The 27,046-nt window shown below is 40.9% G+C and overlaps 1 protein-coding gene across 11 annotated transcripts; it reads right to left on the reverse strand.

The window, feature by feature from the left end:
* Nucleotides 1-4,050: 4,050 nt before the first annotated feature.
* Nucleotides 4,051-27,004, reverse strand: LOC121671070 (arylsulfatase D-like). Of its 11 annotated transcripts, none has more exons than XM_042042317.1 (12): nt 26,918-26,946; nt 26,015-26,062; nt 19,863-20,056; nt 19,388-19,528; nt 18,501-18,622; nt 17,478-17,600; nt 14,948-15,371; nt 13,925-14,061; nt 11,231-11,365; nt 9,642-9,804; nt 8,753-8,874; nt 4,051-4,962 (listed from the first exon to the last, which is right to left on the reverse strand). In XM_042042317.1, the coding sequence occupies exons 3-12, from the start codon at nt 20,054-20,056 to the stop codon at nt 4,592-4,594; spliced, it is 1,932 nt and encodes a 643-aa protein (XP_041898251.1). In that variant the 5' UTR covers nt 26,015-26,062; nt 26,918-26,946; the 3' UTR covers nt 4,051-4,591. The 11 variants fall into 11 exon arrangements, with proteins under 11 accessions (XP_041898251.1, XP_041898238.1, XP_041898264.1 ...); XM_042042304.1 differs by having other exon boundaries at nt 26,899-26,936; XM_042042330.1 differs by lacking the exon at nt 26,015-26,062 and having other exon boundaries at nt 26,918-27,004.
* Between the last annotated feature and the right edge of the window lie 42 nt (nt 27,005-27,046).

Below are 27,046 nucleotides of genomic sequence, written 5' to 3' on the forward strand. Positions count from 1 at the left end.
CAAGACAGCCAGCCTCTGACTTGTGATTATTTTAATACTTTTCAGGATGGCATGGCATTAACTGCCTTGGAAAAGTGTTTGTTCAATTTTAAGGCACTGTACAGCATTCTGAACAATGATAAATACATGAAACAGATAATTTGTTTGTTTTAGAGCAGTAGGATTTTCAGAGCCTTCTCATAGTATCAAATACTTGGAACAGAACTAACTGCATGTGATGGATGGGTACCTGTTTTATGTTTTGTTTAGTTGAGAGGCTTTTTTTTTTCTTTTCAAACCTCCATAAATTCTTTCTGTTTCCAAACTTTTTAGTTACAGCTTTTAGACAAATGGCAGAGCAGAAGCCAGGGTTGTTTGGATCCTGTAGTTTTTAACCCCATTTATCTCAACGTAGGCAGTTACAATTTTTTAAATATATATATTCTTTTCTTGCTTTCAAAAATCTTAGTAATGCAGTAGTATGGTAATTCAGTAAGAAACTAGGTTTTGAATAAATCTGATTTTCTTTTTTTAATGGAGTTGATGTAACATTACAATCAAAACATCCTACAAAAGTCTTCCAGTGTCTTATTGAGTTCAACACTATATATATGCCTCTGTGTGTGTATTTTAACCTACAATCTGTCATGAGAAAAAGGTTTTTAGTTACTCCTTCTTGGTCATTTATGTAAACACCTCTTAAATATATTTAGAGTTCTTGGGAATTTCAAGCTGGATAAATTTTGAGCTCAAATTACTTTTCTCAGTTTATTTGCTACACAGTTATTTTGCATCCTTAAATGATGGGATCTTGTGATCTGTGTGCTGGCACTCCCTTGAGTCCCAGCAGGGAGCAAAGCAATGTGTCTAATATTTAAACATGGTGAAGTGAGGCTTCATAGAAGCTGTTTGTCTCACTCCTGTGAGACTTGACAATTGCTCTGTTGAGTCAGCCTAACGCAACAATTCCAAATGTCATTTAATAATGATCAAATGAGTTAAGCGGAAGTCGGCTTCATACAACATGAATGTCAAACATTTACACAGTACAACCACAGCTCTTTCAGTAAAACAAACTTCATTTGTTACAGAGTAATAGTTCCCTCTCTATGGTGTCTATATTAATCCATTTGTAGGCACATTCTGGTATGGCTAAAAATGGCTTGGAGATTGGCCAGTTGGTCTCAGGTTTTCCCAAAAGGCCCTTTCATGTAGTTCTTGTGCTTTGCTTCAAAGGGAGAAACCATGAGAAAAGAAGGGAGAATGCATACGATTTAGGCTTTATTCTTATATTAATATATTTTTCAAATCATCATTATAGATGATTTTTCAAGGAAACCTATGGAACTCTAATGAGCTTCTTACTCCAATAAGGTTCTGTGACAGCTTTTTTGCCTATTAATGCATTTTATGTGAAAGGATTCATAAGGACAACTTGAGTGTGATGTTGGGTTCATCTGCTTTATGGGGAATATACAGTTGCCAGAAGATCAGAAGAACAGCTTGTGCAGAACTTACATGTTCTCAATTAAAGTGTATGTAACGATCTGCAACAACTCCATGGCTAGGATCTGCATGAAACAGGTGAAACAATTAACCTCCTTTTCATGCTTACCACTCTCTCCTCAAAATTTGTACCTTTTAAGATATACTTAGCTTTAGACAGTGAAAGGAACTTAGGACCGCAAATAGTCATCTCTCCTGACCCCATGTTTTTTGAAGTGATGTGCATCTTAGTCAGAAATTTCCCATTACTTTGCTCTTCTTGTCGCCTGCAGATCCTCTGTGTGCAGTGTCTGCCCTCTCCCTCTCAGTGTGGGAAAAGCACATTTCCCTGTGCCTGGTTGAGGTCTCTTAACAGTTGACAAAAGCTGGTTCTCCATGCTGCCAGCCCTAATTTTTCCTCATCCTGCCTGAAAGCCCCTCTGGTTTTCCACAGATGCCAGCCAAGATAAAATTATCTGTGTTTAGATGTCAGAAAGGCAACGTGGATATGTGACTCCCTAGCATCTGACTCTCTACAGCAGTTCAGCAAAATTAACTTTCAGAGGAATGAAGTGTTAGACAAATGTTTAATGTTTACATTTAGGGTGATTTTTTCACATTGTGTTTAGAGATGGAGTTCAGCGTCTTGCTGAAGTACCGGCCTTCCTAGTCTGGCTTCCTGAAGTTTGGATCTATGCTTGCATGCTGAGTGGGTGCTTGAACACCTTTCCCATCCCCTGGCAAATGCTTTCATCATGGTCTAGTGTGGGACTGGGCATGGTCTTGTGTGTAAGTCATAGAACATGCTGAGTTGGAAGGGACCCAGCAGGATCACTGAGTCTACCTCCTGGCCCTGAGCAGGACATCCCAAGACTCATGCCATGTGCCTGAGAGCATTATCCAAATTCTTTTGAACTCAGGCAGTCTTCATGCTGTGACCACTTCCATGGGGAACCTGTTCCAGTGCTCAACTACTTTCTGTGTGAAAAACTTTTTCCTGCTATCTAACCTAATGAGTGGAGGGGGTGAGTGGGGAAGCCAGTGAAGTGAACTGAGAAAAAACTTATCCTTGTACTTAATTGATAATGTAGATGCTACTGAACTGACTGGCTTGACAGCTTTTGGCTTTGTTCCCCACTGAGCAGTATGATTTGTCCTACCCTCCTATGCTCTTTTCTCCCTGCACAAATCCAGTAAAATGCAACTGCTCTGGTTTCAATCCCCCCATAGAAAAATGTCAAATCTGGCAAGTTTGTATCAATGATGGCGTGGATTTAAATGCTGTCAAGAAGTGAGAACAAACATATTTTTAGATACTTCTGTCAAATGTGACATTGAGGCATCCAAGCAGTTCATTATCATGCGTGTCCTTTGATTTATGTGGAATGTTTTCCACATTAACTTTCTTGGTGACATTTTAGAGAAAAGGTGAAATGGGAAGTAACCTGAAGAAATGCCTGGTCAGCTTTTTGGAGACTTGCACTTGGGCCTGTATCATGGTGACCACCATGCTGCTTAAACAGCAGCGACTCACCACAGCCCTGACCTAGCACACTGGAGGTGTAAGTCAGGAGGTTCTCTGAAACTGCAGCAGGTGCATAGTCCAGGCATACACTCTCTTCTGTCCTGAAGTAGGTGAAGGGGACCTGCTGTGGCACCTCAGGAGAAGAGAGAGTGACCTGCTATGGGCCTTCTTGTCTCTTCCTACTTCTAAAAGGCAAAAAATGACACACAGGCAGCCTTGGTACTGAATAGAGCTGCAGTGGTGCGGCTCCTCAAGACAGCAAGCTTTAAGTAAACAAGTCACCTGAAGTCCCTGCTCTGCAGCCCTTACCATCCCTTGTTACTTTTTAAAACCTGGCTGACCTTTAGCTTTATAGCAGGAATTGAATATACCATGTTCAGGAAGACTGAGTAGTTTGAATCTGAGTCTCGTGCCCACAATACATTTTTTTGGTGAGGAAAAATTACAGAAGCCTCCATTTGAAAATCTGATTTGACACAAAAACCCTGCAAGAGTATGGTTAGGATTGTATCTTGAGAGATTAATTTATTTAATCTAAGGGCAGCAAGAGAGGATTAGATATTTTAATTCCCTCTCTTTCCCTAATGACTGTAGAGAGTGCTGACAGGTTATCTTGGAGAAGATAACCTGAACACAGAAGTGATTAGTTTGTGAGGTGAATTTTTTTTAACACCTCCTACTGAAAACAATGTGCTTTTTCACAAAACAAAGCACGTTTTTCAGCAGGCATAATGGCACTCCTATGAAATCAGAGGCACTGTCACTCAGGTGGGACCTGCAGACTTATGAATTGGTCTCACAGACAGGTCACAAATTTCGCAATCCTCACAAGGCAGCGGGGTAATGATTTTCAGTGCTCTCACAAGTGAGACGACTTAACTGCATGGAAAACACATCAGTACGAAGTGTGGTTTAACATTTCAGAATAGCTAGGTACTTTGCTACTGATCCTGAGATGCTAACTTTGGCTATCTAATTTTTAAAACATACTTGTCAGTTCAGTTTTCCCTGAGAATTCTTACATAATAGATGAATGTACAGATGATGAAGCAAAAAATTTCTGTAAATTAGTAGGTGTTTATTTCTGAGAGGCCAATGAATTTTGGTATATTTCCAAATTAAATGTGCAATTTTATTCTTCATTATTTTTGCATTGTCATCATCCTTTCATTTTTGTGCAAAAGGTTTTTTCATTAAAAAAGATAAGGCTTGAATACGAATATACTCTTGGGTTCAGTCCTGTTGTCTTAACAAGCATATTTCACATACAAAGATCTGCTATTAAAAATTTGCTTTCTTATCAGTTATCATTTGTTTGAATTGAAAATCAGTAAGGAAAGAAATATTCTTTCATTTACTTGGTATTTAATCCTGAATTATTCACTTGAGGGATAGATTACACAGATGACCCGATTTTTTTTTTTTTAAACCACAGGCTTACTAAATTACCATGAGTAAGAGAAAAGGTTGAACAAAAACAACCACTGATGTCCCTTTCAGTTATTCCAGTGTAATTTAACCTTTAATCTCTCTATGACTGTAGTCACTTGAATGTGAAAAATTATCGATTTCTTTAAAGCTAACCATATTTTGATTGTGGTGTTAAACTATGCTATCTTCTTTGTTATTTTCTTCATGGCACCAACAGAATGGGAACATCCCACAGCATGGCTGCAGCCATGGCTTCCACATATTATTGTAAGGAGACAGCTGTTGTGGGACTGGAGTCAGAGTCTTGCGATGCTCTTCCACAGCTCTTCTTATTCTCCTCGTTACAGCGTCAAACAAGGGCTCAGTGTCAGCTGATAGAGGATTTGCCTCAGATGGATCTTGCGAGAGATTGAACAGCAGTGGAGGGTCATGATGGGTTACACCATCCCCAAAACATGGACAAATTCCTCTTCTGAAACAGGCCCCGGAGCCTTCTGGTTGAAATACTGGCGTAGCATAATGAGCTTTCCATACAGTGGCACCTGTCAGAGAAGAAGCACACTTGAGCAGCCTGATGTCATTAGGAGCTGGGGGATGGTCCTTGAAAGGTTGGTTCATGGTGAAGTGATCTGCTTTGTTCTTCGGAGGGGAAGCTTGGTGTAGCGCTGTATTTCCCCATTCCTTTTCTTACTAAACTCTCAGCCTTTCCCAGATGGTCCTCACTTCCCTGCCCCTAGCCCTGGCCACACCCTCGGGTCCTCTCTATTGGTTCCAGTACCCAACTCCGCCCATGTCCCGCCCCTGCGCCCTGAGAAAAGCCCCGGCTCCCTGACCTCTGCCTCTGGGATCCTCTGTCGTCTTGTGAATAAACGTTCCTCCGAGGTCGCCATGCAGGGACCCTTCCCGCCTCCTTCATCATCTGGTGTTGCGGAGCCCAGCTGGCCGGAGCAGGAGCGCGGGGCCGTGCGGAAGGGCTGCGGGAAGCGGAACAGCCGCTCTCCCCGCAGCAGCCCCGCTGCGCTCCCCGGGAAGGTTTGCGGCTTGCTAAACCAACGCAGGAAACCAAGCAACGCAACAGCTTGGAACAACAAAGGAGAAGACAGGACCATCCCTGTCGCATACAGGGAAAAGGTGTTGTGGAAGCTAGGGATTCAGATGGTTTTTTTGTGGCTCATGGGTGCACCCTGGCTCTGGGTACCATGTGCAGTATATGGATGGTTCGCCCAATATTTTCAGTACAGACGCAGTCTGCCACTTCCTTGTTCCCCTTTAAAACTTTTCATGCCTCTTGGAGGGAGAGAAATGGAGAATGTAGTCCCCAGTTTCTGAGTGTAAGTATTGGTAGATGGTTGTTCTGGCTCTGTACATCTGAGTGAAGAAGCATATTTATGCAGAAACTGACCACAGCTTATTTCTCTGCTCATGTTCCAGGTACACTTCCAAAAAGGGTGGTAATTGCAGGCCTTTAAAACAGTAAAATCTGGAGTCTAGTTTTTAAGTTTACATGAAGAAGGCCAATAGTATGCAGCTTTAGAGCTTGTACTTCATCAGGCTCTTGTACTGACCATGGGATAAGCACAGGTTTGTAACTTCGAGTGAAAAAGTGGTAAATTACTTGGACTACATCTGAATGCAGTTCATCAGGACATTTTACTTCTCCCTCTCTCCTCTTTTCTCTCCTATTCCTTACCCCACATTTAGAAAGCACTACACTGAACTCAGAGGCGAAGATGTGCCCAGCAAGAAGACAGCAATTAGATACTATGAAAAAGGAGACAAGAAGAAAGAGGACATTCACCACTTGGAGCCACTTCTGTGCTCAAAGCATTAAAGAGCTGACAACTCCATTGTTCCTACATGGAATATTCTTTTTGGTTCAATGGAGTCAGCTGAACTTTTCTCCCTTTCTTCTCTTGTGTCCAGAGCTGTTCTTTATGTCTGGAGCCTGCAGCTTTATGGTTCACACTCTGTCTTGTCACTACTGCTAGAACAATATTTTGTGAATAAATAAAATTTTAAAACTTCTTAGAAGGTGAAGGGGAGCACATAAAAGATATTAAGGTTTAGGTAATATCTTAGCTTAAAATATCCAGTTGCGGGCTAGCTGGCTGGCTCTGTGTCTCTTAATTTTCACCCCATAGCTTCCACATCCTGCTTCTGCACTTTTATGGAGGGATGCTGTCTCAATGGTTCTGAAATGTTTTGGTGTAAGAAAATGAAGTAAACGTTAGATACCTCCATTTCTGAAATTGTGAAAGAAAGGATAAAGAATGTGGATTTCTGAAAGAAAAAGGGTTAGAGCATGGTGGTGATAATGCCAAGCTTGTGGGTTCAATCCCTGGATGGGTCATTTCCTTAAGAGTTGAACTTGATGATCCTTATGGGTCCCTTCCAGCTCAGAATATCATGGATCTGGAAATAAAGCTGAAATCTTTCAACTTTCTGACAGCTTACTAAGGACAGACAGATACTCCTTAGGTCTGAGTATTTGCTTTGCTGCTGGCTGGATGTGCTCTGCATCCTTAAGCTTATCCCTGTCTTGTTACTAAAAAGATGTTTGTCTTGTGACAGAACTGCAAGCATCCTCTGTGATATCAGGGTGCCCAGAGCATGGGATTTGCTTCTTACGTCTGTTGGTCAGGTAGCATACATAGATATTTGTTAAAAGGAGTTAAACAAGCACTCTCTGAGTATGTGACTCTAGTTGGAGTGCTGTTGTGATATTACTAAAATAAAATATGAGATGGACAGATGGACTTACCTAGATGTACATAGGAATTTGTGATCAGTGTTCAGAAATACTGAAGTAGATAGTCATTCTTTTCCATAAATAATTGAGCTGAATTCTTTAGACCTTATATACTGTATGGCAATTTGGGGTAGTGAGTGTAGAATGTCTGGGGAGAATTGTTCTGATTCTGCTAAATTTTAGCATTCACTTTTCACAGCTGCAGATAATTACTGGAGTTGCAGAGTGGGAGACAGCCAGGTCCTTGTTAGTTCACTTTGAAGGATAGAGTGAGGCTGATTTTAATTAACCTGTGCTGGTGAGCTGAGCAGACAGCTGGGTCACAGAAGGATAAAAGAAAAAAAAAGGTAGTAGAAATCAGTGCTGATAAAGCAGTGGGGGTTTCACTCATCTCCAAGAGGCAAAGAGGGATATACAATTTGCTACTGAAGTAGCTCTGACAGAATCTGAAGTGTGCATGTGCATGTTAGGGCAGTGTGTTCATTTAATATATTCCAGGGAAAGGAAACCTGCTGCTCCAATCCAAACATCTCTCAAACCCATCTCATAACAATCAATCAGTTCACTGAGCAGAAAGAAATGGACTGTCACTAATAAGACTTATGGTGCAGAGGTAAAGGAAAGGATTCTTTTGGCTTCAGTGAAGGCCTTAAAGGATGGGTCCTGCCTGGGTGACATCAAGACACAATGGCTTCATATCTAGGCTGATCAACAGACAGATATAAACAGATAATAAATATGAAATGTGAGTGTGACATACTTGTAAACGAGCTAAAATGGACTCTAAAAAGTCTTATCAGCCCAGTCAGAAGAAACTGCAGTTGGAACAAAGAATCAAAATTTTTGGCCTGGCTGAGAGCTGAGCTACGTATTTGGCTAGCTGGTCTTTTATATGCAGAACATGGCATTGTTTTTAGGCTCCTTGCCATGAACAGTTGAGGTTCAATGGGAAAAATTGTAGAAAGGCATGCATAAGAAATCTAGATGTGCACATGGCTTCATAGGAACATGAAATGCCACAAAATCTGCCCTGCATCTGCATATTGTATGCACAGCTACTTAAGTAGAACTTACATAGCTTAGAAGAACAAGCAATCTAAGTTAGGTGAGAACAGCAGGACAACCTGAAAAGCAATTCTTCAAATGCCCCACTGGACTCAAGTATGTATTTAGCCTTTCAGTAAGGAAGTGTGGCATGACTCCTCAACAGGAATATTTTCCAGGAGTTGGGGCAGTCAGACACAGCTTTCTCTTCCCAGAAACTTTCTGTGTTCACAAAAAACGGTGTGCATCACAGAGAAACAAAGAGAGATCTCTAAGAATACTGAGAGATTCTTGAAGCTCTATGTCCCAGGAAGCAAACCCCTTCATCTCAGGCAAGGCAAGACAGCTAACAATGAGAAGAAGAACTGAGAGTTGGAAACAATGAACGTATTCCATATATAAATATATGTGTGTATACATATATATATATATAGGTGTGTGTGTATATGTGTGTATGTACATTTTTACATGATACTTTATGGGAAGCTAGAGGACATTACATCATTTCTGACCTGCAGGAGGGGGATGTTTATACTCACTGTCCTTCTGGTGCCAGCGCACTGCATGCAGAAACACACCGCAGTAGTGGAACAGGAACTCGTGCCCAGAGTGCTTCACTGTCCCCTGCAGCAGGGGCAGCAAGGTGTGCCCATCCACGACCCTGACAGAGAGGACCAGAGTCACCAGACAGTTTAAGAATTTTAAGTCTGCAGCTGGAGCATGAGCAGTACTCACTCTGTATGTGTGCAGCATTAGGATTTCAAGTGTCATCACTAAACCAAGGTACTGTTTAGCTAATGAGCCCGGAGATTTTTAATTGGGTGGACACCAATAATTAGCAGTTACTAGAAGTTTTTGCATTTACAGCTAGTTCACACATCCTGCCTGGGGAGATCAGTCACCATTACTGTAATTTTCCTGGATGTGATAACAATAGTGAAGGCACAGTTCACAGGTTTTAATTCTGCTACCTGAAATGGAAATCGCTGACAGCTCTGTGAGCTGCAGGCTCTGTAAAAATATTAAAAAAAGAAGCCACTTACTGAACTGCCTAATAGTTGGTTTAGTTACACTCTACCAGTACTTTTATGCTTTTTGCTGAAATGGCTTAGCCACCCACACTTTCATGTGTCCTTTTGAGAAGTCTCTTTTTTTTTCCACAGTCATCCTTGTGACCCAAATCAACCAAGTTGCCTTCAGTGACAGAAGGGCTGAGTTAGCTAAATGACCCTTGATAACACCTATGCTTTTTTCTTTGCCTTTTCCACATAAGCAGATGAGATGGGGAAACCTGTGCAGAAAGCAAGCTAGAGAATTGCCTGGTTTGGAAACAAAAAGAATTTAACCTGTGGCTGTTAGGATGCATGACACAGCTTCTGTCTAAATAAAGAAAGAGATGCAATATGGTTTATGAAGCCACCTCTGTACCTGTCCTGAGGCACTGCCCCTCCAGCCAGTTGCACTACTGTAGGATAGATGTCCATAAGGCTTGTAGGTTCATCGATAACTGTGCCTGCAGGCAACACTCCTGGCCATCTAACTATACCTGGAACACGGATTCCTCCTTCCCAGCCTCCCATTCCTTTTCCACCTGTTACAGAAGGGGTAGAAGTGTCAAAAAAGCTAAAAGAATAAAAGATGTCACATGTTTATTGCACATGTATAATAAACAGTTTTAAAACTTTTAGAATATTCATGTAACTTTAATGAAAACGCTCTAAATCCTGGAAAACAGTAGACTGTCATTCAGTAGTGGCTCTTCTCATTATTTGTATGTGCTGCTTATTTATCTGCTTGCTTTTTTTAATATGCAGTTTCCAATAGCAAGAGTGAGTTTTACAGATATTTATTAATTAAACTGTATTTTTTAATCTTGCTAGTTAGTTTCACTGGGATATCCCCTGTTCTGCTGTATGTGGACTTAAATAGTTATGTTTTTCTATTATTGATATCTAAATTGATATTGTATCCCCTCTTGCCTTCTTTCTAAGCAGGCATCATTTCATCTTCGTCCTCTCATACTGAATTCCCTCCCTGATCACATTTCTCTTTCCCCTCTGGACTCTCCTGTTACTAATATACTTCTGTTCAGCTAGTGGAAGTGAATTCCTTAGATCAGATTCTAAGCTACTCAAGTGAGCCTCTTGGCCTTTTTGCATTTGTTACTGGCATGGAAACTTCTTAACAAGAACTAAAGGCTAATTTTGCATTTAGGACTGTGTGTGGGTGGATCCCAGCTGTATCAAACATTGCTTGTGTGGCTCATCAAGTAACTTAGTGCTAGACAATGTGCATTGTGGTGCTGAGAAGGTCAAGGTGCACATGACTCTTCTTCTACAGGGAAACATGATGGATGCAGCTTTCAGACTTCATTATACAGTAAATGCCAGAGTGGCTTTTAAAGGCTTAGTAATCTGGAGGGAGCACATACAAGAGATACCATAGATCTTCATTTCCCTAGAGCTTATGTTGCAAGCCAGCCATAGAGAGTCTAGAAGAAACTTCTATATGGTGGGTGAGAAACTGGAACACTATATTAAGAAAATAAACATCAAGATACCTGCCAGTGTTGACATAGATAATCTGTAGAGAGGAACCTTTTGAAATTCAGTAAAGGCAAATGCAGGGTCCTGTACCTTGGGAAGAATAACCCCATGTCCCATTACAGGCTGGGTGCAGACCTGCTGGAAAGCAACTCTGCAGAGAAGGACCTGGGTATTCTGGTGGAACAACGAGCTCTCCATGAGCCAGCAGCGCCCTTGGGGCCAAGAAGGCCAAGGGAATCCTGGTGTGCATTAGTAAGAACATTGGCAGCAGGTCGAGGGAAGTGATCCTGCCTCTCTACTCAGCCCCAGCCCTATGAATAGCAGATGCCCTGATTTTTTTTCAGCCCTACAGTCCAAGATTATAATCCCATCATATAGTTTATTAAATATAGTCTGTTCGGATATATTTTTCTCTATAGTTTTTTTTTTTAAGAGGAAGTCTTATGCATGTACACACTTCTAAAATTTTACCTTTATATATCCCATTCCATCCACCCAACTGAGAATTTCCTCTGTGAGCCTCTAAGAATCCTCCATGATCAGATCCAAAATAAATGAATGTGGTATTCTTCAAGTCCTCTTTGTCAATGACATCCAGAAGCCTGCCTATAAACAAAGCAAAACACCATAATTACATCAGGAGATGCAGTCAGATTTTTTAGGTCTTGACTCCAAATTCACTGAAGACTGAGACCTTCCATTTGCCTGAATAAATTCTGTTATGATCTACCATATTCAATGCAAAGAGAGCTTGACAAATTAGAGAGATGGGCAATCACCAGCCATGCGAGGTTTAAAAAGTGAAACTGCTGGATCCTGCCCCTGGGAGACGGCAGCCTTTGCTATGTGCGTACGCTGGGGAAGGAGAGGCAGGAAAGCAGCACTGCAGAAAGACACCTGGGGGTCCTGGTCGATGCTAAGTTGAACATGAATCAGCAGTGCCCTGGCAGCCAGGAGGGCCAACCATATTCTGGGGAGCATCAGCATCGCCAACCAGACAAGGGAGGGGATTGTCCTGCTCTGCTCTGCACTGGGGCAGCCTCACCTCGAGTGCTGGGGGCAATTTTGGGCACTACAATATGAAAAAGAGAGCATCCAAAGGAGGGCCATGAGGATGATGAAGGGCTTTGAGGGGAGGCTGTATGAGGAGCAGCTGAGGTCACTTGGTCTGTTCAGCCTGGAGAAGGGGAGACTGAGGGGAGACCTGTTAGCACTTTTCAACATCCTTATGAGGGGCTAACGTAGGGGCAAGTTCTCTTCACTCTCAGGACTGGTGGCAGGACCCAAGGAAATTACAAGAAGCTGTGTTCAGGGAGGTTTGAGTAACATATCAGGAAAAAGTTTTTCACCCAGGGGGTGGTTGGGCACTGGAACAGCTCCCCAGGGAAGTGGTCACAGCACCAGCCTGACAGAGTTTAAGAACTGTTTGGACAATACTCTCAGGCACATGCTGTCATTCCTGGGGTGTCCTGCAGGGTAGGAGTTGGACTTTAATGATCCTGATTGGTCCCTTCCAACTCAGCATATTCTATGATTCTATGAAATAATAAGAGCCCAAGAGAAAGCTGATGAATGTTTATAAAACTTTTTATAAAACCAATTGGAAAATAAATGAGTGATACTTTTATTCAAGCTACTCAAAATACTCTGTCAGCTTTATTCCGTAGATTCTGCATCAAGAATTGTCTTAACTATGTAGCCTCAAACATCTTGAAAAGCTTAAATAATAGTGCTGCTCTGATTACTAACCACAGAAAACTGCTGTGTGTCATCAGGAACCGAACAAGGACTCTGAGACCAGGCTGCATACTATCAACCAAAATAATTCCTGACGTCAGTGGTAAAAACTTCACAGACTGTAATTCAAACCTAACTTCATAAGGAATCTTTTCGGTACTGATTGCATCAAATGTTTATATAGAATGTGATTTATCTTCAATTAATTCTCTTCATCATCTTCTGCATCAAAAGATATTTGCCAAGAACAGCTTCCATACCTAAAGAAGCAGCAGCAAAAGCTGAACTGCACAAGAAAAAACCACAAGCCAGTGATCAGCACTTTTGCTCAATCTCTTTTCCTTTACAGACTTCCTGTCTCTCCTTGGTGAAACTAGTTATTGACCTTACCTACAAAACCTTCTCCCAAAAAGTGTTTAGATTGAGTCTAGGCATATTGATTCTGAATTAGATCCCAAATCAAGAGCTATCCAACTCTGGAGAATTCTGTCCTCACTAACTGCTATCCAGTTTCAACTACATGTTTCTTACATCTTGACTTCTGCTATCCAGCTCTGCTTACACAGCCTGTGTCTGAAGATGACTAGTGCCAAAAGAGGAAAGAGGAGCATGGCTGAGTCCTCTGCTTCAACTGGATCTTGCAGGAGTTATCAGCCTGCCCATTGAAAGCAGTCAGGCTCCTCTCAAATTACAGTTTTGTAGATGTGGTTATTGGGGGGAAAAAAGGTTTAGGGATTGAATCATGACCTCGACAGGAGGCAATTAATTTGTTAATACGGTCTTCACTTTTGACTAAATACAAACAGTAGCTATCTCTTGCCCTCTCATAGAAAAGGAAAAACTAAGTTTAGGTTTTTAAACCTAATTAAGCCAATCAGAAACTTAACGTGATTGGTACTCAAGAGCCTAGATTATGACCTAAGTAAGTAGTCATTGACTTCACACAATTTATTAAGTGAAACTTCATAGCTTTCTAACTTGGACTTCTGGCTAGGAGAGGGTTCTGATCTATTATTCCTTTGATGAAAATGAGTAAGTACACAAAACAACCACCATATAAAGTAATATTCAGCAGCAACACTCTTTACATCTTCTAAGACCAGAGCTAGAGAAACATCATACATTTTGATTAACAACATGATCAGGCATATATCTGGTTATTTGACTGCATGTAACACTTCAGCATAGGAGCATCTCATTTAAAAAAGATAAAGAAAAAATCCTTATAAGGACAGTTTAAGCTTTCATCTTAAGAAAATTAAAAAGAGGTATTGCATGGTTATGGTATGGCAAACCCTGAAACCAACTGTGTAACCAAGGTGAGTTCACTGATTTTTACAGATGCCAAAAGGGAGTTTGGTGATCACCCCTTTAATATCTTTTCCTCATTCAACTGAATGAAGAATTTCCTTCAAGACCAACACTTACCCACCATCCAGTCCATCTCCTCTACGTTATCACCATACAGGCCATGCCTGCTTCTGCCCTGAAACTTCTCTGTGGTAATGAGAGGGGTGTGAACATGTAAAAGGGAAACAAAGAGAAGAAATGGTCTATGCTTGTTTCTGAAATAAAAGAAAACAATAGTCATTTCTCTTCAAACTGTCACACAACCCAAAATATAACAGTGGTATTGCAGTTACTATCTCAATTAATATTATTATTGTTGTGATCTAACCAAAAAGATTTTTGTTTTTTGACATCTTTCAGTGTTGAGGTTGTAGGAGACAGAGGGGATTAAAACATATCCCTCTAAGATGTTTGTTCTGTATTAAGACCAAAACAGTAATGGGCCCTTTCTTTTTCCAGTTCCAAATTAGACAGGTGTAGAACATTAAATAAAGAACTAGAAGAGGTCATAGACAAAAGATTGACACATTCTTGGAAGCAAGGAGAATAGGACTCACTTGCCTAAGCTTAAACATGGATATATGTCACTGGGCATCCGAGGTGCCCTCGTGGAGGAGGCAGATATCACTTGCAGTGGGTCATATCAGTAGGTTTCACCCACAGCGAAACTGTATCCCTTCAACATCAAGCCAGGTAGGATATCCTAGGAATCTGAAATTACTTATGCTCAAAGTTTTAGAGAAGGAATTTGTATTACCTCAAATTTCCTTTAAAAAACAAACGCACAACCCTTAAACCCTGACAGAAATATGGATATGCCCAGACTTAACACATGAATACTTTTAAAGACTTTGTGTTTTTTTTCAATTCCAGTTAAGGTTACTGATAGTAAATGAAGGGCACCTTTGGGGAAACAAAAGAAACAAAACTGCAAAACTAAACAAAACTCACTACTACTCTCCCTTTTGTAAAATATTAACTTCATAGGACACTTTCTATGATAGTCCATTCACCACCCTAGGATCATTTTTCTGTTCCTACTGGCAGAAGGCACAGTATCACTCCCTCCCCCCCGATCTGCTCCTCACCTCTGTTGATTACCTTTCAATGAATGTAATTGCCTCCTTCAGCATATTAGAAGTAGTTTTTTGTAGGTTCATTGGTTGTTCAGTGATATCATGGTTTCTCATCAGGATACAGTTCCAGTACTTGGTGAAACCATAGCTGGAGAACCAGGAGATGAAATGAAGGAGACCACAGATAGCCAGACAGATGATTATTTTCCATTTTACTGGGAATAAATTGGCAAGTTTTCCAATCACAAGAGTAAATACTGCAAGGATGATCATCTGAGTGTAAAACCAATATGTATCTTGCAAAGACTTGGCCAATTCAGGGTCGTCTGTGCCTTGACACTCATTCACAAGGGTAAAAGGCATACCATAAAAATAATCAAACCCATGATTTAAAGGATGGTGGCAGTGATCACGGTGGGTTTTGCAGTTCACACCCATATGCCACTTCCCTGGAAATAAAAAACAAAGATCTTAAATCCAATATTACAACTCTAGGGTGTGTCTGCCTGTATTTCTCAGTTAAGGTGAAGCCAAGGGCAGAGCTGGTATGGAATGGGGATGGGCTCAGGGAGCAATAGTGCATTGGCACTTTGTCTAGAACAGCTGCTTTTCCTCACCTATCTGTTTAAATTACATGCAGGGCAATGGTCCAGCTCAGACACCTCCCAGAGTAAGAACAAATATGGTTGCAAAAGTTGTTGCTTATTATTTTTCACATGATGAAGTCGCCATGCATTAATGCATAACCTGATAGGGAGAAACTGAGAAAGCTCTTTCATTTGGCACAAGGCTAAGTGCAAAAATATGAACTATTTTACACACAAGTTCTATCTGACCTTCACAATCCAGGAACAAATTTCAGGAAGAAGGTGCACAAATTATCTCTGTGTGACCATATTCACTGTACGAGTAGCAGAAATAGGCTATTACAATTATCCAGTAGAATTGGACATATTAGAATATGTTATACACTGATAATGAACCTTACTGGAGTCATATTACAGGGCAGTGTACTTATCATGACAATGAAGGACAGTCTATAGCCATGGGCTTAGGGCTATTACCTAGACAAATAACTTCTGACAAGTGCTGACCTGTCCTGTACTTCACTTGCGTATTTGAATGTGGTTTACGCTATAAGCTGCATCAGACTGCAGTGAGCAGTGTGTGAAGTCAGTACGTCACTGAGACTTGCTTCATTTTAGGAACTAAATGCACACCTCAGGGTGTGGAGTTGAGCACAGGTGTGAAAAGCACAGTAATTGCAATTAAGCACATTACAAAAGAGTATAAAGAATTTTAAAATAAGAGGTGCTTCAACGACACAGCCTTTAATCACTGTTCAGGCAAAATTAGCAATAAGTTACCAGGATTTTCTTTTTTTTTTTGGACATGTATTTTGATATAAGATCCACTGAAGTCAATGGGACTCTTTCAGCTTTTTGACAGAATACACTTTTGCAGAAATTAAGGGACATCATAACTGTGATAATCAGCAGAATGCTTAAATAACAGAAACTACAGGCACCATTGGAAGGGACCACAGTGGTCATCTGGGCCAGCCTCCCTGCTCAGGGAGGGTCGTCCCAGAGCACATGGCATAGGATTATGTCCAGACAGTTCTTGAATATCTCCAGTGAGGGAGACTCCACACCCTCTCTGAGCAATCTGTTCCGATGTCACCCACACAGTAAAGACGTTCTTCCTTATGTTCAGGTGGAGATTCCTGTGCATTAGTTTCTGCCCCTTGCCTCTTGTCCTATTGCTTGGCACCACCAAGAAGAGCCTGGCTCCACTCTCTTGGCACCCTCCCTTCAGATACTGACAGACATTGATGAGGCCCCCTCTCAGCTATCTCTTCTCAAGGCTGAATAGGGCCAGCTCCCTCAGCCTGTCCTCATAAGAGAGATGCTCCAGTCCCCTAATTATCTTCATTATTGATGAATAAGTTAAAGAATACTGGGCTCAGTGTTGGCCCTTGGGGACACCACTAGTGACAACTAGACCTTGTGCCACTGATCCCTCTGGGATCTGCTGTTCAGCCAGCTCTCAACCCACTTCCCTGTCCACTCATCCAGTCCACACTTCCAGAGTTTGCCTATGAGGATGTTGTGAGAGACAGTGTTAAAAACCTTGCTGAAGTCAATATAATTAAGACCACTGTGCTGAAATTGATATAATTAAGACCACCGTGGTGTCTTGGTGCTAACTGGCAGATGACATTTTTCTGCTCTAATGCATCAGTGAATATCTCTGTTGGCTCGTCCTAAAGCAACCTGTACTGGGCAAACAAGATTCTTTCCTATGAATTTACTTCCATTTGCAATGTGTATTTACGTATTCCATACACCTCATTTTGGATCTACCAGATATGCTGTACTGATGCTGGGAGTTGTGGGTTGTGTTCTAAAAGCCCTGCTGATTTTGAAAGCTGTGCATACAAGAAAATCTAGTTTAACCAATCTTGGACATTTTGACCAAAAAATATATATACAGAAGCAACCTAATTAGAATAACAAACAATGAAAAAGGCAACGAGTTTCTTTGTCTCATACCTACAAGTGCTGTAGAATAACCCTGCTGGTAGAGTATTCTGGCAAAAGTAGTTTCATTTGGTGGGAGCCCCCCAGAACCCCCGTTCCAGAAGAGAACCTGCCGTTGAGTGCTAGATGCCATGCCTAGAGAGGAATAATAATATTTAAAATAAAACAAGCCAGGTTTCAGATTTTCAGTCTTCTCAGACTCTGCTTTCTAATGAATGGGACTCAGCTGCCTATGACTAGTGCCTCTTCATAAACCATTTCCTATGCCCTAGGATATTCTGCTTGACCTCCAGAATGATGTGTTTTCCAAGTTCCATGTCGTTATATGCTAGTCCAATGCAGATGCCTCAGCTATGATGGGGTGTCTAAAAATGGCAGGAAGACACCTACATCTGGACATTAAGCAACCTCTTACAATCAAAGTTCTATCTAAGCATGATGTTAAAAAAAAAAAGAAAGTAAGTTTTATCTTAGAACGAAAGGCTTACAGAGTTAGGGGTACACACTTCTGAAATGTACAGTTAATGATTACATTTCTCCTTAAGCGAGTCAGAATCACATCTGAAACTATACTGATTATTACTGCTATATGCAGTGGCTGAAGTCTTCTGTCATAAATTTACATGGCTGAAGTAAATCTATTTTAAAACACAATTGCTGAGAACTATTCTACAGTCTGACACATTTCACTGTGAAAAAGTTTGCCAGGATACTAAAAATATTACATTTAATATAATCCCAGTGCCACTGAACATACAACATTTACACAATTTTCCTCTTCATTTTTCTGCCTCTGGGTGCTTTGTACTGTTTAGATTTTCATCCATTTCTGTGTTGTCATTTAGCCACATTAAATGTGTTTTATATGGGGATTTTCCCATAGAAATCAATCATTAGTCATCTCTATTTTTTGCCCATCTCACTGATACTCCAAATCCCAAGATTAACTGTTCTTTAAAGCGGTTTATTTAAGGGGATTTTTAATATCAACACTGACTAGACTAACTGTAGCAAATCATTGGCGAGAGGCCCAACCTGATCTGATAGGGTATCTGCCAGTCAGGAAAGCGGCTCTGCTTGGAGTACAGACAGCTGCTGCAGCAATGTGCTGAGTAAGTCTCACTCCCTCCTTTGCCAGGCCATCAATGTTAGGGGTCCTAAGGAGAAAAATCCCATGTCTGATAAAAGTGTATTACACAGAAATTCATGGCATACCGCTCCTCCTAGTTTTGTTGAGACTATCACCATCTAATTTACAAACTTCTGTTTACCTACAACTCAGCTAGAAAAGTTCTGTGTTTTATATATATTTTTGAGATATATATATATTGGCTCCTTAGAAATGAGTTTTCCATAGGTGTATGAGTTTTTATTAATAACTAAAAAAAAAAAAGGAGGGAAAAAAAGACAAGGTATCTCAGCCTTAACCCATACCAAAATCCTACACAGCATAGGGAAAAAGAGTCTCTTCACAACACAACATCCAAGACAATAATAGGCTAGAACAAAGACATATCATTCAATCAATCTATATACAGATTGGTAACTGCACTAGGGATAAGTGTATCACACAGACTGACTTGTCATTTCATAACTCTAGTAGAATTGTTAACTGATATTAAATTCTAATGTCATTCCTTCATATTTCAACCCTGGAATTGTGGAAATTTACTTATTATACACATGCCTGACAAGTACAGTGCACAGACACATTTGGAAGGTTCTAAGTCCCAGAAAGTTTCTCAAGCACGCCTGTATAATTATGACTCCAGTAGGAATTATTGTAGAACATTAATTTTGTACATAGTTTGAAAAGAAGTATATCTAGATAAACAAATAAATTAATAATGAATTTTAATGCTAAGTATCATCAACATTTTTTTAAAATGAGGTTCACCCAGAAGAGGTAATTAATTTCATACCTTATTGTATCATTGCCATAGCAACCCACATCTCCAATACCAAGATCATCAGCCAGTATCAGTAAAAAGTTAGGTTTGGAAGGATTTGATATGCAGGTTCTTGGAAACAAGCATAAGGTTAGCCAAACGTTTAGGCAGCTCCTAAAAGCAAAAGAAAAGAGGTAATATTACAAAAAACAACTGTAAGTTTTACAATAGACTTTAAAATACTATTCTCAAAGTTTTATGGGGACTCAGTATTAGGTGCAAACAGCAACCAAAGAGTGCCAGCAGATGGAGCTCCTGAATACGTACAGAAGTCCTTGAGTTTTATGGTACTGGTATCATTTTCTAGGGGTTTTATTCTTATTTATTATTATTATTGTTGTCGTTATTATTATTTATTCACACAGGAATTTTGTGTCTGCATTTCTTTATTGACATTTACTCTGATCTGTGCAGATATTCCCAGCAGAACGAGTGGTTGGATACTTACAAGAGTCTCAAGGCACCCCTTGGACAGGGGTATAGGATGCTCCTGTTAAGGCTCCTGGAACGAGTGGGACAGGAGCACAAAGGTGATTGGTGTGGAGTCACGCTGGTCATTATGGCAATGGCTTGACTGTGGCATTTACTGCACCCACTGCCACACACAGTGTCTGGAAAACGCTTCTTAAACCATGGCACCATCTGTAAAATCAAGGGGCAGCAACAGGCCTAAACTTGATTATCTTCCTAGAAGACCCTAAGAATATCTCTGCACGTTTTAGTTGCTCAAGGTGTTTGCAATGGAAGCTTACAGATGTAAAATACCTATGCTAGAACACATCTTCTGATTGTTATTTCATAGAAACCCCAATGTGATAAATGCATAGTGAGCATACTGTACTATGTATTATATATACTCCTAACCCTCTGTGTCTTATAAAAGCAGGGTAAAAGGTCTTGAAATACCAATAGATCCAAATTTGTATTAGCTGCTCTTAGATTCTCATTAAGTTGGGGTGGTGGTAGCAGGGAAAAAGTGAGATTATCTTCTTACATTTTCTTAAGCACAACACCTAAAATCCAGGAAAGAGCCTCAGTGAATGTCTCTCTTACCATTGTTTTCCCTGCTAAACTTCACAGTTTTCCATTTTATGAAACAGCTACATAGTTGGTCATATAAATTCTGGTGAAAAAGGAAAAAAAAAAAAAAGAAATCAGAGCCCAGCAGTTCTGGTGATTTTGCATGCAGTTTTGCAAGGTCTGGCCTGCTTCCAGCTGCTGATAACTCCAGGTGGACTTACTACTAGGATCTCAAATCTTTTTGAGATGGCAGTGTAGCGGTGTTTCACTGTCACAGCCTGGATGCAGTTCCCCCAAGGGCCCAGTGAACTCTGGTCCCATATTTCAGAGCTGGGGCAATGATGTGGCAAGTGCATGAAGCCATTAATCTGTGACAACAAACAGTGACTGATGGCTCTGGTCATCACCTATCATGGCAATATCTTCACGGTGCTTTCACAACAGAGGCAGAGCTCTGCCTTCCCAGCAACTGTTAGGCAGCATTACATTTAAAGAGCTCGTGGTACAAGATCAAGCCAGAACTATTACAGTGAAAATCTTCAGTCTACACCAAGTAGCTGAGGATCAGCCCTTGTGAGCTGTAGTGGAGCAAAAGGACGAGACAGACCTGAACATTTAAGAAACCCCTTGACTTCCCGAGGGTTGATAAGCTTTCCAAGCTCATACAACAGTTCTGCTGTCTTCCACTTTCTCCCCACAGGTTCTTGCACTACAGCCAGCTGGTCACAGCAGGCACAACAATATTTAGACAGAAACTTATGTAGAGCCCCTCAGCAAAACTGTGAACTTGAGCCAAGGAGGCATACTGGTAGTATTAAAAAGATCTTAATACCATTGGTTGTGGCACTATCTGATTTACTGCAAGCCATTTTAGGAGCACTACTCTTACTGAAGGACTACATGAATGACCACACTTATTGAAAAAACCCACCACAATTTAAATATGCATATTCACATTCCTCTGTTACGGTCTGATTCCTTCTGAAAGCAGAGCTCTCACTGACAGCACTATGATGTGATGAACCCATTACTGGGCCCTAGGGCTTGTCCAGTTTCCTCAGATGTTAAATGAGGAAACCAACATAATTTATAAATCTAACAGCAGCTGCGGTGGTCTATTTACCCACTGCTTTTCTTATTCCACATTGTTCCCCCCCTTTCCCTTGCCCCTAGACCTGGCCACTCCCTTGGGCTCTCCCTGTGGGTTCCTGTACCCCAACTCCGCCCGTGTACCACCCCGGGGCCCCTGAGAAAACCCCCCTGCACCGTGGTCAAGATGTCCCTCAGCCTCAGGAAACCACCTGGACAAGATGTAACATTAAAGATCTTCGGAAGCCACCATGAGGGTCCCTTCTCTGCCTCCTTTGCTGTCACTGTGTTACAGAGCCCAGCCAGTGGGAGCAGGAGCTCAGGGAAGTCCAAAAGGACTATGGGAAGGCGAATCAGTCGCTTTGCCCAAAGCAGCCCCGCTGTGCTTTCCGGGAAAGCTGCAGCTTGCTAAACCAGACCTAGCACTGCAACAAGCAGCCTCTAAAAATCAGCTGTATCTTACAGAAATCCAAGAATACATCAGATAGTAATTCCCTCTGTAAGCCAGTAAGCCACAATAGAATGATCATCAGGACTAATAAAAAAGACCAATCCCTTTTAAAAATGTGGAAAACAAACCCTCTTGTCAATTATTCTTGTTCGAAATCCCTCTTGCTCCTGGAGGTGCTGAGCAGTCCTGATCCTCTAAAACATGTGTGGGTGAAAGCCAGCAGTAACTTGTTCCTGTTGTTCTTGCTCTCCCTTTCCCCTCTCTCCAGCATGGACCCACTGGGATCCCTGCCAGCAACAGCCAGCAAACTGGAACAGCCATCAAATGGGAACAGCTATGCAGGTTTTACGTTAATTCCAGGCAGAGTACAAAGTCCTTATTGTTGAAATACTAGCACAACAGGGCTACTGCCTTTTATAGATTCCCTATCCAGTTAATTGTGTGAAAGTTTGTACAAAGTCTGCCACTGCTCTATTTCAGTGCTTCAGAAGAGATGCTATAAATAATAACAGGGTATGATACAAATGATTTTGTTTCCCCCACACAGCTTTTTCAGCCTTCCAGATGAGATAAAAGGACCAGAGCTTTTCTTCTGTTGTGTTGTCTCCCCATTTTCATTGCATTTTCTAGAAAGGCAGGCATACCTGTGCTGAAGACGTAAGTGTTTATTTGTAGTGTTTACTGTCCATCCCCTTCTTTCAGATCTTAATGATGGTGTAATATATTTTACAGTTCAGAAGGTCTTGAGCAGTTTCTTGGAGAAGCCCTATTTATTTGCTAACATTTTGGTTCTTTGTGTTACTTGAATACAGCAACTCCTGAATTTCAGATTATGTTCTAGAGAAGTCAGTAGGAGTCAGTGTGGTGGAAAGAGGAAGCAGCTAAAACTATCCATTTCATATAATCCAGTGGCTGGGATAACCAGCGTGGGAGACAGTTGTTTGGTTTTTTTAATCTCCTTCCACTTATGACTATATGCAGTTATTTTTATGTTTTGACATTGGGCTACTTTTATTCATATCTATTTGACTATAATACTTATTTTGTATGACTGCTTAACAGCTTGTGATGCTTCTGGCACAAAGACTTTTCTTGAAAAAATTATATTTCTCAAAAATTACATCATGCTTTGAGAAGGGCAGATCTTTGAAAACTGCCAATAACATAAGTATTAACTTTCACTGGCTTTCATCCAAATTATGACTAAACTTTTCTTTGACTATTTACATCTTTCTCACCAAGTGCTCACTACTGAAGATGGGCCCATGCTGCTGCTGGCATGACTTAAAAATGCAGACTGAGACAAATTGCACTGCCCCTGCCACCCCCACCCCACAAAAAAAAAAAACCCCAAACCAAACCAAAAAACAAACAAACAAACCCCACACCCTTACATTTATCCCTGCTAGCAAAATTCTATCTGGAAGCAAAGACCTCGCATTCTGTTTCTCACCACTACGTTAGTGACCTAATACAGAGTTAACAGCCATGATTACTTATTGTCTTCAACTAAGACACTAAATTTTAAACAAACACTTTTTCTAACAAAATAAGTAAATAAGTAATAGCAAAGGAGAAGGGAGATGAATTTTATCTCTGCAGTTTGAGCCCTGAAGTATTTCCTCCTCTTCAGCTAACCAGTTTTCCACTGCCCCTGAGCACAGAAAGCTGCTCTTTACTCCCTGCTGCAAACAGGCAAATGCTCTGCCAGCAAAACCTTTTTTTTTTGAGTCACTGTGTGTTCTATACTGCTGTTTTCTTTCTGGCTTTTTACACATGCCTGAGTACTAGAAGCACACACTGGCATTCATTTAGCTCTTTCTCCCTTTGACAAGCTGTCTGAGTGCACTTAAAGTAGTGAACGTAAATATTGAAATGACACATACAAAATTCCATAAAATCACTTCTATGTCAGACCTTGGGAAAAAAAATCCCTAAGAGATAAGAAGAAAAGTGTTCATTAACTAAACTGGCTGAGCAGATTTACTGCTTGCAGGGATATTTAATAAAGGGGAAGCAACATAGCAAACAAGCTACAATAACCTTTGTCCATTTACTACATTCAACAACCGATTTCCCTAGAGTTCTAGGAGGATGAACTCTGACCTCATCTACTACTTCAAAAATACAGCCATTAATATAGCTCAAGGCCCTAAAATCTGTGTAATTTCATTGCAAAACACAGTGCAGAGTCCTTTCTCCTTAGAAAGTCAGGCTGGAGTCACACCACTGCATGTTTTTGTTTTGTAGGTTTGGGTTTGTTTTAATTTTTTTTAAGTAGTATTAGCATGATCCCTTTATAAAAGTCATAGTTTACAAAAATACATATATTGCTACCAAATACTTTTTCTCCAATATGACTCTCAAATGGACCTTGTGTTTTTAGAACTGACATTGAAGTAGTGCAAATTATTAACTCAAACGTTTTTATTAGCTTCTTATATGCAATCAAATTGCTCTCGCCAATTTAGTATGCAGCAGGTCCGCTCTTTGAAGGGCAAATTGTTTGTCTCCTTTGTAGCTGCTGCAGAGGTATACTCCACATCAATATTTTATACCTCATATTGTCTGTGATATAGGTTATTTTTACCTAGATAAAGCTTCAGATCACAGTTCACAACTCGAGGACAATCCATCACTAAATCAGATTTGCTCCACCTCAGGTGTTGTTCAGCATCTCAACAGAGATAACAGAGCAGTACAGGAAGCCAGAAACTTGCCAACCTGAATAGAATGGCAGCAATGGCTGCAACAATGGCAACATAGTTCCCCCATCCTCCAACTATTTCACTTGTTGAATATATTCCTTGATTAAAATTAATCACTCTTGATATGTTGCAGTGAAGAAAAAAAAAAGCTAAATTTACAGAGAATAAAAAAATACAAACCTCCACTTCAACAATATCTCCTCATTACCAGAATATTTACTGTAACCAGGCATATCCCATGTTTCACCCTCATCCCCAAAAGCCTGGCAATGCCACCATTCATTGGGAATCCACCAGAGTGAAAGGAACCACTCATTCTTAAAAATGCTAAGAGCGATCCAACTCCAACAGAAAAATTTGGAATAAATTCTTGTCAGTTAAGCTAAAAACCTGTAATTACACACAACAAAAGAATTTGCCTTCTTGTTTTCTAACTTCAGATATTGAAAGAAATAATTTGCACACTGCTGCAAAACCAGAGCAAAACTCCAAATTCTTTAACACTTATTTAAATATTAAAAAAGTGAATTACAATTATTATATATAGAAATATTTAGTGGTGATGTGCAAAAGTCTCTTTCTGCTTAGCTGTTGGCTGAAAATAAATGCTTGCTTTCCACCTTGTATAAAAGCATGCTACAGAACAGCTTCATCTCAGTAAACAGTATATTAAAATGTAATTAAAAATGCTAATTTCATATTGCATTATAGCTCTGGAAGAAGCAAATTCAGCACACCACATGCCACATACTGTGCCACCTGTTGACCCCTTTCTTCCATAGCTTCTAGGTATACAGATGTTCAGGAGAGGAGAGGCAACAAGTAGGGATAGAGAGAGAGAAGAAATTAAAAACTCCCAGCTGGTGTGAGCACAGTCAGTTTCTCAGTGCTTGCAGCTGGTGAGCCAGAGGCAGGTGCTGCTCATCAACCAAAATACAAGGGATGCCCTTGGAAAAAAGATGCCAAAAGCAGGAGATTATCAATAGACCCTCTTTTATTTTTCCTTTCCATTCTGCACTCTCAGGGAACCAGCTTCAACAGTGCTCACTGAAGGGATACAGATTTTAGTGGCCTGGAAAATATCAATCCTTGCTATTTGGTACCATGATTATGTTACCACTTAGCTTTGTGCATTGTCAGTAAGTAATACTCTCGTGGCAGGTAATCCAAATTTTTAAATTTATTATGCACAGCAGCACCCTGCCTTCAGAGCAACAGCAGTAAGGGATGGTCTGGCCCTAGGCTGTACATTACCTCATGCATTTTCACATTACAATTAACACTCCCTGGTCTAAATGATCTAATTGTGCCTTCTGCCTTCAAACTACTCACCTAGGAGCACACAACTTTCCTTCCAGCCAGGACAAGAGCAGCACATAACTGGAAAATCAGAGACAGAAAGAGGGCAGAGGAATGAGATTAAAAGAGCAGCAACTAGGGGCATGTCTGCTAGAGGAAGAGTGAGGAACACAGGGAGGCAAACCGGGGGTAAATCATGCTTTGTGTTCACCCCTATGAAGTAATAATAACAACAATATTAAAATAAATAAAACCCTGGAGTTTGGCTTGAAACACTTAAAAGCGAAGGAAAGCACAGCTTGTTAATTATTGTGCTCTGCTGATCCCCCCTATCACACACTGCAACCCTGATCACAGAGTTTTTACTATTTACGAGCTGCTGGAGCAGCTCCGCCGGCAGGTGGGGGCTGAGAGCTTGCCAGGGGAGCCTTGCAGGGAGGAGAGCGCAGCTCTGAGTGTTCACTGTTCCAGCATGACTTCCCAGCGCTGCCTCCATGGGAAGTGGAGCAGAATCCGCCTGGGACAGCGCCGGCTTTGGCGGCCACTCCCACCGCGAGCCCCAGGGTCCCCGGGAGCGGCGGCACCTGATGGCAAATTCACCCCTTGCCAAAGATGGCTCAGCTCTGTTCAAAGAAGGAAAAAAAAGGTTGCCTCCAAAGGAAAAACATAGGCAAGGGTGGGGTTTTTTGGGGGGGGAGGGTTTTTTTTTCTTGTTTGGAGTTTTTTTTGTTGTTGTTGTTTTTGTTTGTTTGGTTTTTTTTTGGAAACACACAACCCAACCGAAAAAAAAAAGAAAAAAAAATAAACCCAAAAAGGAAAAAAAAAGCCAAAACCAACAACAACGACAAAAAAAAGAAAACCACAAAAATACCCCCAAACAACCCCAAATCCAAGCAGACCCCTTATTTTTTACTTACTCCATGCTCGCTCACTTACTGCTGGAGCTTTGTTCTCGCTTCCCTCTTCACCTCAGGCTTTCTGATCTTTGCTTTCAAGGAGGGCTTATCAAAACCACGGCTCATATCATCGTATCAAGAGTAATTGGCAGCGCCCGGTCTCCTTTAA

The sequence above is a fragment of the Corvus kubaryi genome, unplaced genomic scaffold (assembly GCF_017639235.1).
Source record: "Corvus kubaryi isolate FWS band 111438036 unplaced genomic scaffold, C.kubaryi_AGA036_p1.0 133, whole genome shotgun sequence".
Taxonomy (NCBI): domain Eukaryota; kingdom Metazoa; phylum Chordata; class Aves; order Passeriformes; family Corvidae; genus Corvus; species Corvus kubaryi.

Bases quoted from the DNA above. Each gene is read 5' to 3' on its own strand.
- LOC121671070 (XM_042042295.1), bottom strand. The intron at 18,623-19,387 runs GTATGAAATTAA...TTTTCTCCTTAG, and splicing joins TATGGCAATGATACAATAAG to GACCCCTAACATTGATGGCC. The intron at 15,372-17,477 runs GTATGAGACAAA...TTTTATTTCCAG, and splicing joins TTATTCTACAGCACTTGTAG to GGAAGTGGCATATGGGTGTG.